Here is a 15,347-nt window from a genome sequence, read left to right on the forward strand (position 1 = left end):
ATTTGTCAAAATGTTGAAACTAGTCAGCAATGTTACAACATTATCATGTACACAACAATCAAAAGGTAGGCCTATACGTTTACCGACTTGACCAGTAAAGTGATACACACCCATCTTTACACTAATAACTATATACAGTACGTGCACATTTGGTTTGTTTTTGTGTTTTAACTACATGGAATCAATACACATGCATGGTCTTCTTTTAAAATTACTTACAAAAAATTAAAAACCCAGGTATCATTTTTTTTCCTTCTAAACAATAGGCTAATCTCAAATTTATTTTACAAGTACAAATTGGACGATTCAAAGGAAGATCGTAGAAAAAAGGCAAAAACCTTGACTCCATTTTGAGAAAGAAGACAAAACAAAACGTATTATTTTCGAAAGGGGAGTTGTCGTTTTGTTTTATTGTTGTGGTTGTAGAAAACAATTGAGAGAATCTCATCGAACGTTATACAGGTGTCGTGAAAGTTATTTTGTTCCTCAGTTTTTTTTTCGGTTGGCGCGCATTATTTTCCCATCGTCTGGCCTTCAATCGTCTGCAGACAATGCCCTTAATACCGATTCCCGCCAATCCCCAAATATGTACTTTATGCAACCTTTTTGCAGTCTAAGCAACCAGACTCCTAATATAATATATGTGAGGTTGATTTATATGGACCAATGAAAGCAGCAACACATGGACAAGTATGATAAATACGATGATTCAGCTGTAATCATATATAATATTTTTCTGATGAGTCATAATTTTGATAGTTTCATCTCCTCATCCAGTCCAAACCACAGAGTTCTCGGTAAAGAACCTTTTCATTGAAGTTACAAAACAATCCTTTATCATTATTTATTCCTATAGTACACTGTATATGACATATATTGGCCTCTTTAAAATCAAATAATATCTGTTTGAAAATGGGTAGATGAGCCAATAAAAGCATGCTCTTTAACGAAATATCAACGAACATGGGACTACCTCTATAGTTTTATGTCCCATTTCGTCCTTGTTCGATTGGTCCTACGTGTCTAAGCATGGTATAAGGGTATCTTAGATTTATAAATCCATGATTTGATCGTAGGATTGAACGTTTTCCGTATTTATTCAAATTGGTCCTAAATCCATTAGTCCAATTTCAAATTAAGGGTAATAGGTTTGGGCTATGGTCTGGGCTCGAGATACAGACAAACCTGCTATTAAGGCCTTTCAAGGGTTTTTAATACTCTCTCCTTTTTTTTCTTTCAAATTGAAAATCTCTGAAAACGTCATTCCGTGACGCTATGAGTAATGTTTACCAAAAGTAACACTACTATAGTGTCTTGTCTTTCCCATTATTATGCTCAAATACAAGTCAAGAAAAAGATACTGAAACACGACTGGATTACATAAACTATTTGTTCCCCTGCCATTGTCAACTTCTGTTACGAGCATCCGTTTGTCAAGCTGGGCAATATTATGTCCGACATTGACTCTCCTCCTCAAAGACTGTTCAAGGACTCAGAGCGCATGCGGAAACGGACACTTTACCGGGAAGCCGGCTGAGTTTTTGACCCGCTAAACTTTTCACCAATCACCGTTCTCACGGATTTTTTGTTTCTTCTCGTAGAAGAGGGGGGGGGGGGGGCATCGTTTGTTTTGTCTTTTGTTTACTGTCAACTCAACTCGATTCATGGATTCGTGACGTTCAGTATTTGGTGTCGACTTAAGTTATAACACATACCCGTATTAGTTGTATAGTTGATCTAGTTTTCTTTAAGTATCGGACGAGCCTGTTCACGGTTGGTCATGTTGACCTCATTTCTTTAAACCAACCGGCCCTTGCTCAACTCAAATCTAAAGCCCTATCAAGGATTTGCAAGCGCTCAACATTTATTTCAAAACGTATGTGTAGCAGTAAGATGAGTTCATAAAAGTCAAATTTAAAGACCAAAACACTCTTGTGGTTTTCTCCCGATGAGTGAAAATTGAAGCCCTCATTTTGTTTACACAACAAATAGTGAATCAACCACTGCTAGTCGCAAAATTCACATCTGAAACAGAAATTACTCTAATTTGGCTTATTATGAATATTTTCGAAACATACTTTGAGAATAGTTTTTTACAACAATTTGGCCCTTTTACAAGTTTTGAGATTTTCACTGTAAGTTATTTATTATGTTTTCTTAGTGAACACACTGAACAGGTTGAAAGTTCTTTCTCTAGAGGGGAGGGGTTGGGGCGGTAAAAAGACATCACTAGAAAGTGATTATTAGACTACGACTGCACGGAGTGGGACTATGCTATTTCCACGCACTCTTCAAAAGGATTTGGAAATTCACATTGTGAAAAACGTATGGGCCCGAATTCACAAAGCAAGGTTTGAGCTCAAACCTCCTTTTGTTTCGCCAAACCTCCTTTTGTTCTTCACAAACCAAGTTTGTAAAAAACGCGTAAAACGCGTCATAATAATGACGAACGAAAACCAAGGTTTGTCGACAAACCTCCTTTGTGAATTCGGGCCAATTGACTTTACAACGAAATGTCCTGTTCAAGGAGATCGCTCTTCGGTTTATAGAATTGTCCGAGTCCATTGAGACTTAAGTACGGCTACTTTAAAAGCGAAGATGTAAGACCATACCAAGGACCCGCCAAGGACTCTGAACAAGGAATGGAGGCATTGGACCAGACGTTGTTTACACGAAAAAGACGACTTGTGGTCACGTGATTGCATTGTCAAAGAAATTGAAACTTTTTTTTTGCGACAGGTTGATTAAGTGATTCATATGAATAATTATGTATTCGATGTTTGTGATTCTTCAAAACCCGCTATTTTGCAGAAAATCACATACAAACATGACTGCAATTACTTTTGGTTTTAAATCAACTTAAAGAAATTGAATGAGGCCCCTGGTCATCACCTTTTGAAACGTGCTAACCTAACAATTCTATACTCCGAATATAATTTCTATGGGATGTAAAATAGGGTATGGAAACTGCCCTTGAGTTGATTTTACCATGGATCTACTACGACGAAGAAGATCCATGATTAGTAGGTCCATGGTGAAACACTACACAGATACGGGCACATGGGAATCCACACCTGTGGCATCAAGTTTTGTCTAAAGTTCCAAGGTATTTCCTAACCTGTCTGCACTAGTTTAGCCAGGAGGGATTAGACCTCCCTGCATGGTCACAGACAGGTGTTTATCTCATCAAATCAGCTCTCAATTAACATAAGAAAGAGGGGATCATGGGGGAACCAACGGGTACCGCTTAGGCATTGTTTGCTATATAGAGGGCGCAAGTATAGCTACAAGTAGTGCACTAAGACCTACTTGAAAAGAATGACATTTCAGGGGGAACATTATTATGCAACATATCAAGGCCTACTACGTTTTCCGTTCACAAAATGTATACATAACAAGGAAGAAAAGGCTTACCCTCACCTCTTACCAGTACTTTTCAATTGGGACAGCAAGGCTATATTACTTGTCATCCATATTAAATCCACATTCGAGGACAACCATGTTTGTTTGTTATATCATGCGTATAAGCGGCTTAAACCTCCCTTTCCCTTGATCACGAATGAAGGCCCTTCCCCTAGAAAAAAAATTATTATTTAAAAAAACAGAACCCACCCCCTCAATAAAACACACAACAACTAAACAACAACAAACAAAGCAATGACACATATACTACACATTGATCATTTCCAAATTAAGAATTTGCTGCGTGAGTGTCCCTTCTATTCCTGACCAGAAAATCTATCTGTCCTCGGGGTGAAAGGGGGGATATAGAAGACCCCCCCCCCCCCCCTCCCCTCCAAAAAAAAAACAAAAAAAAAAAACATCGTATGATTGATCTTTCTACATATTTTTTACGCCTTTGCTATGTTTACTTAGTCAGAAAATGGAAACATTTCTCTTAAATGAAAATTCTCTTCATTTTGGGCGAATATTCGTTGTGTAGAGTCAGTAAGTACCAATGTGCTCATCGTCAACACATTGTTCTGCAATTACTCGATCTGTAGTCAAGGTGAAGTGAATAGACTCTGTGTTTTTACCCTAGCCACAGTGTATCACATAGTGTCACATATGTTTTCATTACGAGTGTCACAGAATGTGTCACAGATTGTGTCACAATTTGCACAGAGTGTCACACAATATCACGTAGTGTGTCACAGAGTGTCACACAGTGTGTAAAATAGTTTTTCGAAGAGTGTGTCACACAGTGTCACAGCTTGTAACAATCATGGTGTTTACACGTAGTCGTAAATCCTATACAAAATGTTTCAAAATGTAATGGCAGGTAAGTGGTCACACCGAAAGGTAGATACACACTGTGGTTCAATCTAATGTGACCGCACTTTGTGACACAGAGAAAGAAAAACATTTGAGAACACGGTGTTTCATTTTAATCAGTATTATGAAAACATTTTCATTACGTGTGCAATCCTAACTGCAAGCAATTTGTTATCAGCCTAAATACGGTTTACTCCTATGTAATCTTGATTGATTTGTATCATTCAACGAACTTTCTTTCGTTTTGATATGTCTCTTGGCCGGCTTTACATGAACTTGTGATTGACCGTACAATACTCCAATAAAAACATCCCGTATTTTCGGAAACCGTCACTTGGTTACGTCAAAAACTGTAGTAAAATCTTCAAACTTTGTTTATTTACCGTTGCTCTCAAAAAAGCGAAATTGTGCCAAGGCCAATGTTACTCTAACCAAGAATTAAGAAAACGAAAACAGGGGAGAGAGAGAGAGAGAGAGAGAGAGTTAGAGAGAGAGCGAGAGAGAGAGAGAGAGAGAGTACAATCATAACTTCCGAAGTTCTTCGAAATGTTACGATTGATTTCATTCTGGCGCACGGCCCAAGGAAGTGGGTTTTATTATGACCTCGGCCTGTCTCAACCTGATTTGAAGATTACTTTTTATTTCTTCTATAGTAAATTCAGTTTTTTCGATTATGTAAAATAGAATTTCTGATAGTCTGTGCATGGATGTGTTCTGTGTAGAATTACTGTAATACAGTCAAACCTGTCAATAGCGACCGCCAAAGGGAAACACAAAAATTGGTCTTTGCAGACAGGTTTAAAATATTTTAGTACATGTTTCAATGAGAAACCATTTTCAAGGGAAACAAAACATGTGGTCTTTGTAGACAGGTGGATTTTGTAGACAGGTGGTTTTTGTAGAAGTCATGACCGCTAAAGCAGGTTTGACTGTTTACTCTTTACTGTTTATGATAGTGTTATCATTGTTTCTTTTCTTTTTCTTTCTTCAACTTCGTCTGGGTATTGAACTTGCATGAGGCCATGCCGTGGTATGTACATGTATGTTCCGAGGGCTGTGATTGGTAAAAAGCTATGAACCCAATCATGACAATGTGTCGGCCTACAAACATGAATGCCTTTCCCGGGCATATAAAAAAAAATGTGACAGGTCATCTTGAAACCGTTGAAATCTATTGCATTCATTTGTGAGTATCATTACGCAATTTCTGATGATTTCCCTTCTCCACCAGCAAGCAGTCAACACAAATGAACGAAAAAGAAAGGAAGTGAGTGTAACAGAGAAATAGACAAAAAGTTGAAAATTATTACCGTGGTAGACACTTCCCAACCCTTAACATCATCACTCCACCCCCCCCCCTCCCCCCCCCACACACACACACACAATTGTCCACGACAGGAGAAACGCTTATCCTTCTTTCTCAATATCAATGACAGAATTGTGGTGTTTCAGTTTCATTTTAGATTTTATTTTCATTTCCAACAGAACAATCAATATAAATAATTATATATATTTTTTAATCGATGTAGGAAAGAATTCGCTACCCTGTACAGTGATGCCAGATCAATAGCAGATTTAGGAAGGAGCGGCGGCAGAGCCAGACCGTGACCACCCCCCCCCTTCCTCCCGAAACCCATCTGACATTAAGTACTTGCAGAAAAATGCCCACCCCCCCCCCCCTCTAAATTGCGTGGAATTATGCCTTTTTTGCCAAATGCTGAATTCGCGCCTTATACGCATAATAATATGACAGGTTATTGTCATAAACAAATTTTTAAAGCCCCACTGCACTACTTATAGCTACTTGCGCCCTCTATATAGCAAACAATGCCTAAGTGGTGACCGTTGGTCCCCCATGGTCCCCTTTTTCTTATGTTAATTGAGAGCTGACTTGATGAGATAACCACCTGTCACTGACCATGCAGGGAGGTCTAATCCCTCCTGGCCAAACTAGTGCAGATAGTCTTTAAACAAATGAAACAAATGAATATTGGTGTTCTTCATGCAGACGTAGATTTATTGTGGACGTGATCCTGTGACTAAATGAATACATTGTGAATTAATAATGTCCTAAAATGTGCTTTGTTCGAGTTGTTATCTTCCTATACGCCGTCACAGTTGGTCTGGACAATGAATATCAATGATGACCTTTTACCTTCGTCCATTGACCTTTGATCAATGCAAGTTAGACCAAGACAATGCTATGCGATATTGCCTGTCAGTATTAAACTCATTGTTATTTGCTAATGAGGTGAAGAGCCTTTTGCTGGAAAGAATCAAAGTAGGCCGGGTTCAACTTCACACCAAGACACAAACTAAGTTTTGCTCTCAATCTTGATTCTAAACATAAGACAACAGCCGAAAGGCAATAACAGCATTATGGTAACTGTAAACTGGTAAATGTATGAACAACGTGACAGTCAATTTAAGAGAGCAAACATGTTAAAATATAGGCGCACAATACTGGTGAGTGCAGGCTCACTGTAATAGGATCAAGCGGTCAAGCTAGGTTGCTGGAATCATCAAAATGATAAGAAATTTGGCCCATTCTTCGTAAAGTTACAAGCACTATACACAGAAAGATGTATATGGGACTACCCTATATCTCTCACAGACCATGAGAGAAACAAATTTACCAAATATATGAATTAGCAGGCGGTTTCCCGGCAAATTTTTTATCATCATGTATTAGTCAAAACATATTCTTTCACATGATTGGTAATGAGAGCTTCCATTTCATTTTTTGAAATTGGGGCGTTTCCAATACTGGTCTTTACCTTTAACAAGCAGAAAACTTGAAGTGGAAGCCTAATACACCATCAAACTGGAGCATAGCCAAGAACCAGTATAATTTGGCGTTACTCGTTACCAAAGGTATTACTTCCGGATCTTCCGGAAGTCGATTGGTCATTTAGTCGCGTTTCGCTCTTCCTGCTTTTGTAAAACGTTTCCTTCGATTGAATTTGAACTATTGTCTCTACCGTACAACGTGAGAATGTTTTTTCTACTTTATTTTAATAGTACATCTAGTGATTAGCATCGGTTATTACAGGTATGATGACAAGCAATCCCAGAAGATAGTATCTTACGATAAAAACGAGGAAGTGTCATTTTATTCCCGTCGTTAATTTGTCGCAGATAGCAAATACTAGTGTACGCATGTATATGTGCTATGATTATGATACAAAGAAGATAACATTGTACATCGTCCATTTGGGGGGAGGAACTATTTATGAGCTTGAATAATTAGTTAATCAAAAGTATTTCCCTAGTTTAATAGTTCATAAACTAATCAAAAGTTAACAATAGATTATTGTATATAGAGGTTTCTTCAACCCCGCTACGGCCCATATTATCGTAAGTGGTCCAAGTTATAACGTGCCATGAATAAGTTGCAGTAAGTGTCAACCCCAAGCTCGATATAAATTGCAGAAATTATTTAACATAATAAATAAAAAAGAAACAAAATAACTGTAATGAACTAAAAATAAGTTGATTTAATAGAGACAAGTCTTTGCATATACTAATTCAGTTAAGAACTTCGGTGATTTGTATTTAAAGATGTGGACTTAAGTGTTAGCTTTCTTTTCCATATAAGGTTGTGTTTATAGTTAAGATTTAAAGGTACTATGTCCCATTTGCAGGTAAAAAAAAAATACTAATTTAGAACTTTTCAACAAAAAAGGGCTTGAAAATGGCTTTTAGTGGGAAAAAAACGACCATTAGTTGTCAAATCGACATAAGTGATTGCAATCACCCAAGTAATAGACTGAGTTTCAGACACTTTTACAAGTGGGTTATTGATGTAGACAAATGCTCATGTACCTGTTACAGCTCATTTTATGTATGTTATTACCACAACAAAGGATGTCAGTCAGTCAGTCACTCAGTAGTGTAGTGTAGACAGTAAATGGGTTTCCTTGCATACTTTGAATATGAGGACACTGTTTAAATTTTTAATGTTTAAATTTCACAGATAGGACATCGCAATTCCTGCAAAGTTCTACAGAATTTGATTTTGCCTGCTAAAGGGACATAGTATCTTTAAGTGAATGTAGGCCTATGAATTTCCAAACATTTTAGCCAATCACCAAGGATTCACGTCACGAATGTTTATATCATATGAAAATTAGTTCCTGTGGTTGTTAAATATACTCTCTTCCAAACTGTCAAATTTTCTCATGTAAAGAAGAGCCGAAACAAAAGACTAATGAATGGACAACGGAATCAATCATACAACACACACAATACAATAAACTAATTAGTGAACCAACAATTTAAACTACCAGTGCTATATAATAATATGGATATTTATATAGCGCCGGTATCCGCCAGGCTCTGACGCTCATGGCGCTGTACATACATGTATTACTATCACAAAAATATAACATTCTTAACTAAAATAAAGTAAACTAAAACAACACAAATTATTACGCTACATTGACATGATTAAATAGCACTGTTTAGAAAGAGATGGGTTTTTAGAGCAACTTTGAAGGCATGAAGGGTAGTTAAATTACGAATACTAAGTGGCAGCTTATTCCAAAGGGACGGACCAGAATGAGAAAAAGCTCTATCCCCCCAGGAACTGCGCGTCTTAGGGACAACTAATAAGGAGGATTGAGATGAACGAAGACGTCTTGTAGGCTTATACTTAACAATCAACTTGATATTGTAGGAAGGAGCAGAGTCATACAATGAATGGAAAACTAACAACAACAACTTAAAAATGATTCGGTCACATACCGGGAGCCAGTGAAGAGTTTTGAGAATGGGGGTGATGTGGGTTCTACGAGAAGAAAGTGTGACAATACGTGCAGCAGTATTTTGCAGTTTCTGAAGTCGAGAAAGTTGTGTGTTAGGGAGTAGATAGAGAATAGAATTACAGAAATCTAAGCGTGATGAAATAAGAGCATGTACAAGTTTCTCTGTGGTTGAACGACTTAAGTATTTCCTAATAAAACCTAGATTTCTTAGTTGATATCTGACTGACTTACAAATACTAGAAACATGAGTTGACAATGACATAGACGAGTTTAACATGACACCAAGGTTACGACATTGCGAGGAAGGACTAATTACAGAATCTGATATGGATATATTGAACGACTGTATCTTAGCAAGATTCGATTTGGAACCCAATAAAATTAGTTCAGTTTACATGGTTTTGGCAGCTTGGTAACAACCGACTTATATTTCCCAAGTTTAAATAATTCTATACGGGACTTTATACTTAGTATGATTTAACAGATCAATTTTTTATAAATGTAACTTTAATGTTTTGACACTGCCTAAATGGAAATCAATCTCGTCACTTTATTCAAATACTAAAATAACACACACCGCCCTCTCCGACCATACATGTAATGTAACGTCACATTCACCTTCACATACATTTGCCGAAACGATAATAAAATCATACACTATTCATGTTCTGCCATCCACACAATCAATATCAAAATACGAGTATAGTAGACACTTTGCGCTTTTTTGAATTTGTTTACAATGAAATATTTATTTCCGTAATAATAGCACTCCATACTTTGTAGTACGATTTAACAATAATTGGCAAGTATGATCAAGTCCATTGGATACTGAGATTATATAAATATCAGAGAGATTAAATTATGGATAAGGACTAGTCAGCTTTAAGAACATTAGAAACGAGTAGTAATCATCATATCTATCATATATCCCAAGTGTATCCATGCAATACATTTGAATTTCCATGTTAACCTATATGGTAGCCGGATATTAATTTTTATCCAAGATGAAAGGTATGCATAGCTCGAAATCATTAGTTGTGAAAAACCATTTCCGAAATTTGACATCCTTGCGACTTGGGGTGTGTATTATTTTATACTGCTACATCTAAGCAACTCTTATAGAGTAATCCCTCCAGAAATATAAGCTCTAAAGATTTCCATTGTAATCAATTAAAATCTTTAAATCTTAAGAAACTCCTTCATGATTTGATCATGGAAGTCTTAGACGAGGACGTAATGTTTTTGTGATGGGATGAGGACCTGGTCAATGACGTGGATGACTCCGTTGGTGGTCGGGATGTCGGCTTGAATCACACGGCTTGCTTCTGACCGGTCTTGGGCCTTATTAAGAATAATTTTTCCTGTAAAGAAAGTGATGAGAATTTGGAAGTTGGCTTGAGAGAAATCAAGAGTAAGGATTAAAATCTTGAAGGAAACGCCCCAAAATAATGTACTTCTGTTTGAAAGCAAATATGGAAAACTTTCAATCATTTTGCCATTGCTAACAACCAACAAATCGATTAAAGGGCAAAGTTACACTTCAAGTTGCTAAGTGATGACGAGATCTGGGAGATTTTTAGGGTGGAGCTTAGCAAGTTTGAAATAAATATATTTCAACAAATTTAAAAATCTATGAAACACATTCAGAAGTTTACATATCAAAATATGAGATGTATATATGCAGGAATTACACAACATTTACATGTTGAGTACCAAGAATATAAATTCATACATCGAATTGCCAATAATACCTTTCCCTTTCCCAAACACCAGTTCATAAATTTGCTTATTCTTCGTTCCTGCATCCATTTTTTGTGAAGATTTTTTTCCCGAGCCATTTAGAAATAAGTTCCCCAAACGGAAGTAAAAGGGAAAGCGAAGTCTTTCTGTATATAAGGTTGTTTTTTTTTGGGGGGGGGGAGTGGGGGTTCTGAGCTCAAAGTCATTTATGGTCCATAAACTGTAGTGATTTGACATTCTCGTTCTGGAAGCTAGAATAAATGCATACCATCTTCAAAAATCGGACCAAAAGACGTACCGTTTTCAATGCTGACCGAGATCTCGTCTCCCTGAGAGGCCATGATCCTCTGTCCTGATGACAATGAGGCAGAGTATCTGATGTCAGAGATCACGTGGTATTTGAGCAGGTTTTGTAGTTTGGACTTTTCTCTCTTGAGGTCATCGAGAACACCAGATGGAAGAGCGCGGAAAGCAGAGTTGGTTGGAACAAGAACCGTGACGGGGTCGGAAACTGGAATGGAAGAATAAGAATATTGACCAAAAATTTAAGTATAAGATGGTTCAGATTCCAAGGAATCATATAGACGGGACATTACCTTTGCTGTTACGTATATTTAATTATAATACTTTTCATTTGAAGAATACAAATGATAAAAAGCTTATAGATTTTTTGAAGCGATTTGAACGTTAATCCGGAAATGGGAATCATGAAACACATATTTGTAGGGTGTAAAGGTACTATGTCCCATTTGCAGGCCAAAAGAATGAAGGTTAAATTCCAGCGGCATTTGAAAGATAATACTACTTTAGAACTTCCCTAAAAAGAGGGGGCTTGCAAATAAGTGGGATCATAACGACCATTACATGTCAAATCGACTTAAGAGCTATAGAACTAGTAAGTAATAGTCTGATTTTCAGACCATTGTACCGAATGGTTGTACGTTTTGTGTTGCGCAAAGATTCAATCAGTTTAATTTTGGCCATTACAAGAAGTGGGTTATTGATGTAGACAAATGCCCATGTACCCTTTACAGCTCATTTGATTTACCGGTATGTTATTCTCAAAGCAGAAAAAAAGCAAGTCAGTCACTCAATAGTGTCTGTGAGTGAGTCTAGCAAGTAAACGGCTTTCTTTGCATAATTTGAACATTAAGACACTGCAAACATTTAAATTTCACAGATAGGACAAACATGACATATTCATTATTCCTGCAAAGTTCTACAGAATTTGATGTTGGCTGCAAAAGGGACATAGTATCTTTAACTATAGAGAGATTTTTCAAATAAATCTTTCTAATAAAAATACGGGGATGTCAAAGGCAATCGTTTAGTAAAGAGGGATGTCAGAACTTACCTTGAAGTTCTTCCTCGAGTCCGGCTTGTTTCAGGAGATCGACAATGATGGAGAAAGCTTGGTTGTCAACCACGGTCTCGATTACGTTACCGACTGGAAGTGGAAAGATGACCTTGTCGACTACCTGAATGATTCCATTGCTAGCCATCTTATCGGCGTCAATGATTCGAGCTCCATTAACGGTGACAATCTGTTTAAAAAGAAATATGATATTCACGTGTTTAGCTATAAAAGCATAAACAAAGACAGTCATACTTCGTGTACATTGTTGATTTTTTAATGCTGTGTGTGTCTGTGTGAGGCAGTTTCCACAAACCAATGTTGAAAGATTTTGTTTAGAGACAACCAAAATACACGGGAGGTATATATTTGAATATAAGCTCGGCATTCTTCTATGAATGATTTCAAATGCTGAAAGACCGGAACGACTCCAATCGTATGATTTCTGAAGTCTCGAAGACATGGAAAACTTAGTATATGAATTCCCATTTTGATTTGGTGTTACCTAATGCATTTTTTAAATATACATGCAACTACTAACCTTCTTCACCTCGTTATAGACGTTGAATCGCAGCTTGGCGCCATTCAAGCTTTGGACCTTCTGGTTGTTGCTGATATCTGTAGACCTGATCATACCTGGAATGATCCATGCCTTGACAAGTTGCTTCAGAGACGCAAGGTCTGGCTTCAGTGTGTTTGGGAGTTCCTCCCTCCATCTCCGGACAGCCTCGTCAGTGGGCAGGCACAACGTCACGGATGCTGCAAGGAGAAATTTGTGGAAATGTTTACGCTTTTCATTGAAAATAGAAATAGGAATTACATTTGGTGTAACTCGGGAATGGAATCCCCAAATCCAAAAAGACATTTCAAAGTAGAGCACAATGTTCATTACGTCAAAGTGCAAATGACACGAAGCATACAGTATTGTGCATATAGTTTGGTGCCAATATTACGCTGATCTTTCCTATTAGGAATTTAAATAAGTTATATTTATAAACATTGAGAAGGAGTAAAATAATTTCAAAGGTGTTTTTGCAGGTGAAGCGAAAGAGAAATGTAACTTACAAAGCTCTAGGAGGATCTGCCTCAGGTTAACCTGCTCTGCGATTAGAGCTGCCTCATTGAGCCCTAGAGCTGGTAACATGTCGATGACATCACCCTGGCTGGACACGTCGATAGGACTGTAGAGCAACTTCGGAGAGTGCTCGAAGATCCTTTTCAGGTACTCGGTGGCCGAGATGTCTCTATTCTGCTGCTTGACATCGTCGGGTGATAGAATCATCGGGCTGGCGACGGCTGCCCCGACGAGGACGGCTAGGAAAACGACGACAGAATGCATGGTTGAGCTGTTGGTTGCTTGGTAGTCGGGCAGAGAAACAGAGAGACGTTCGACAAGCCTGGACCCACTAGAGACGAGGTGTGGCGAAGAAATCCAAGCTCCGTATTTATATCCTCGCTTCGCCCTCTCATACCAAAAAATTACAGATACTTGGTGAATTCCCCGCATATTTCATTCCCAAGGATTCGCTAAGACGCTAAAGAATAGACAGCTGCAGAAATGTATTCAAACATAATTATGCATACCTCTTTGACAATGGTTCAATTTTGACGAATGACAGACCACTCATGCCTATCCGACACCTCAATATATTCCATGTACACGACTAGGATTCTTACTATTTGAGAAAAAACCTAAACAGTCCTGCTCCAGCCCGTTGCTTGAATGATTTCGCAATAAACCTCATGCGCAGGCTGTGTTGTTTAGAACCAGTATCTCGGTAGACGAGCGAGTTATGACGTTAGCATCTTGGTACTCTATTCATTCGTTTAACCAAGGAGTTTTAAGAGATGGAGTCATATCTAGCTCATTCCCTTTGTACCATCTTCGATGGGGCCAGGAGAAAATATATGTAGGATTTTAAAATTGTACTACTTTTCACAAATTAAAACTGCTATTATACAATGTATACTTATATCTTGACACAATTAGGCTTTTGTATTCATATTTTATCATCTGTTCGATTTTCCCCTCGTTAGTTCATATAAAAAGTGAAATATTAACGATATTTCTTTGTGAAAAATTATTTCTCAAGCTTTCCAATTATATTGGCGGCTTCTAACCTCGGACATCAAAGGTAACAGCACACCTGTAGATTATATTTTGCAACCTTAGAAAACGGCAGCTGCTTGAAATAATTTGTTGCCAGTTGGGACTCCAGCTCTCAAGATTTCTTGGTTTAACCAGGGAGGTGAAAGAAAAGGAGGCGAAACTCTTGTAATTTATTCAAACGCATTCTTGAGTTCTAAAGCGTAACAATGGGATGTGTAACATTCCACTTGGCTTTGAAGTTCCATGCTCCGAACCGCGCTTCCACTGCGGGGAATTTCGGAAGCCAGGCACCAGTTTTACATTTATTACAAAATATTAAATTACCGGCAAAATTTTAGTGTAAATCAAAAACTTTATATGGGGATTTTATTGGGAATAGTGCATCAAACAAATTTTCAGATTTAGAACTCCGTCCTTCCTTTAATTTGTGCGCCAGAGTTGGTAAAAGAAAAATTACATCCTGTCAAAAACTCAATATTTTAGGATGATGCGCTAATTTGTGCATGCTTTAATGTCCCGTTATTTGATCCATGATTTACAATCTTCAATAACATTAAGTTTGCTAATGCGTGTTTTCGCGTGTTTTTTGTATTTTTCAAGTTTAAAAAAGGATGAAAGTACACAAGTTTGTGTTCGCTTGTTCTACTCTTTACACATTCAACAATGGATGAGAAATCATTGGAAGGGACAGCGAACAGTTGCAGTGATAACATTTTCTGATGTAGGAATTCTAAATCCTGAAATTTCATGCGCTCTTTTATCTCACCACCTGGTCAACAGTTGCAGATTAGCGCATAACTTTTCGGCGGCTTGGAGCATGGGGTCAAAGGAGAGCGGCTTGATTCCTGTCCTTCTCTATCACGTCCCTGGTTTAACTATTCTAAGATAATGACGCAGATCTGACCACTTTCAGAATGCTCCAAATCATGGACGATCATGTGCCTTCTGAATATTCTAACATTCTATTAGATTACAAAACCATTTATGATCGTTAACCGTGAGTCGGCACCCATTATCAGCTGTTCACATCATGATGATCAATGGAATCATTCTCGTATTCTTCAAATAATTATATTCACGCTCCTACCCCAAGCGACCCGTC

At 37.7% G+C, this 15,347-nt stretch overlaps 1 protein-coding gene across 3 annotated transcripts; it reads right to left on the bottom strand.

Annotated features, from left to right (window-relative positions):
• Positions 1 to 9,761: 9,761 nt before the first annotated feature.
• LOC755508 (transforming growth factor-beta-induced protein ig-h3) lies at positions 9,762 to 13,657 on the bottom strand. 3 transcript variants are annotated; one of them, XM_030999742.1, is made up of 5 exons: positions 13,201 to 13,657; positions 12,686 to 12,894; positions 12,136 to 12,325; positions 11,080 to 11,292; positions 9,762 to 10,402 (listed from the first exon to the last, which is right to left on the bottom strand). In XM_030999742.1, exons 1-5 carry the CDS (start codon positions 13,640 to 13,642, stop codon positions 10,263 to 10,265), a joined length of 1,194 nt encoding a protein of 397 aa, XP_030855602.1. In that variant the 5' UTR covers positions 13,643 to 13,657; the 3' UTR covers positions 9,762 to 10,262. The 3 variants fall into 3 exon arrangements, with proteins under 3 accessions (XP_030855602.1, XP_001190261.3, XP_030855601.1); XM_001190261.4 differs by having other exon boundaries at positions 12,677 to 12,894; XM_030999741.1 differs by having other exon boundaries at positions 12,136 to 12,328; positions 12,677 to 12,894.
• Between the last annotated feature and the right edge of the window lie 1,690 nt (positions 13,658 to 15,347).

Source organism: Strongylocentrotus purpuratus, unplaced genomic scaffold, assembly GCF_000002235.5.
Source record: "Strongylocentrotus purpuratus isolate Spur 01 unplaced genomic scaffold, Spur_5.0 spur5_scaffold_5, whole genome shotgun sequence".
Classification (NCBI taxonomy): domain Eukaryota; kingdom Metazoa; phylum Echinodermata; class Echinoidea; order Camarodonta; family Strongylocentrotidae; genus Strongylocentrotus; species Strongylocentrotus purpuratus.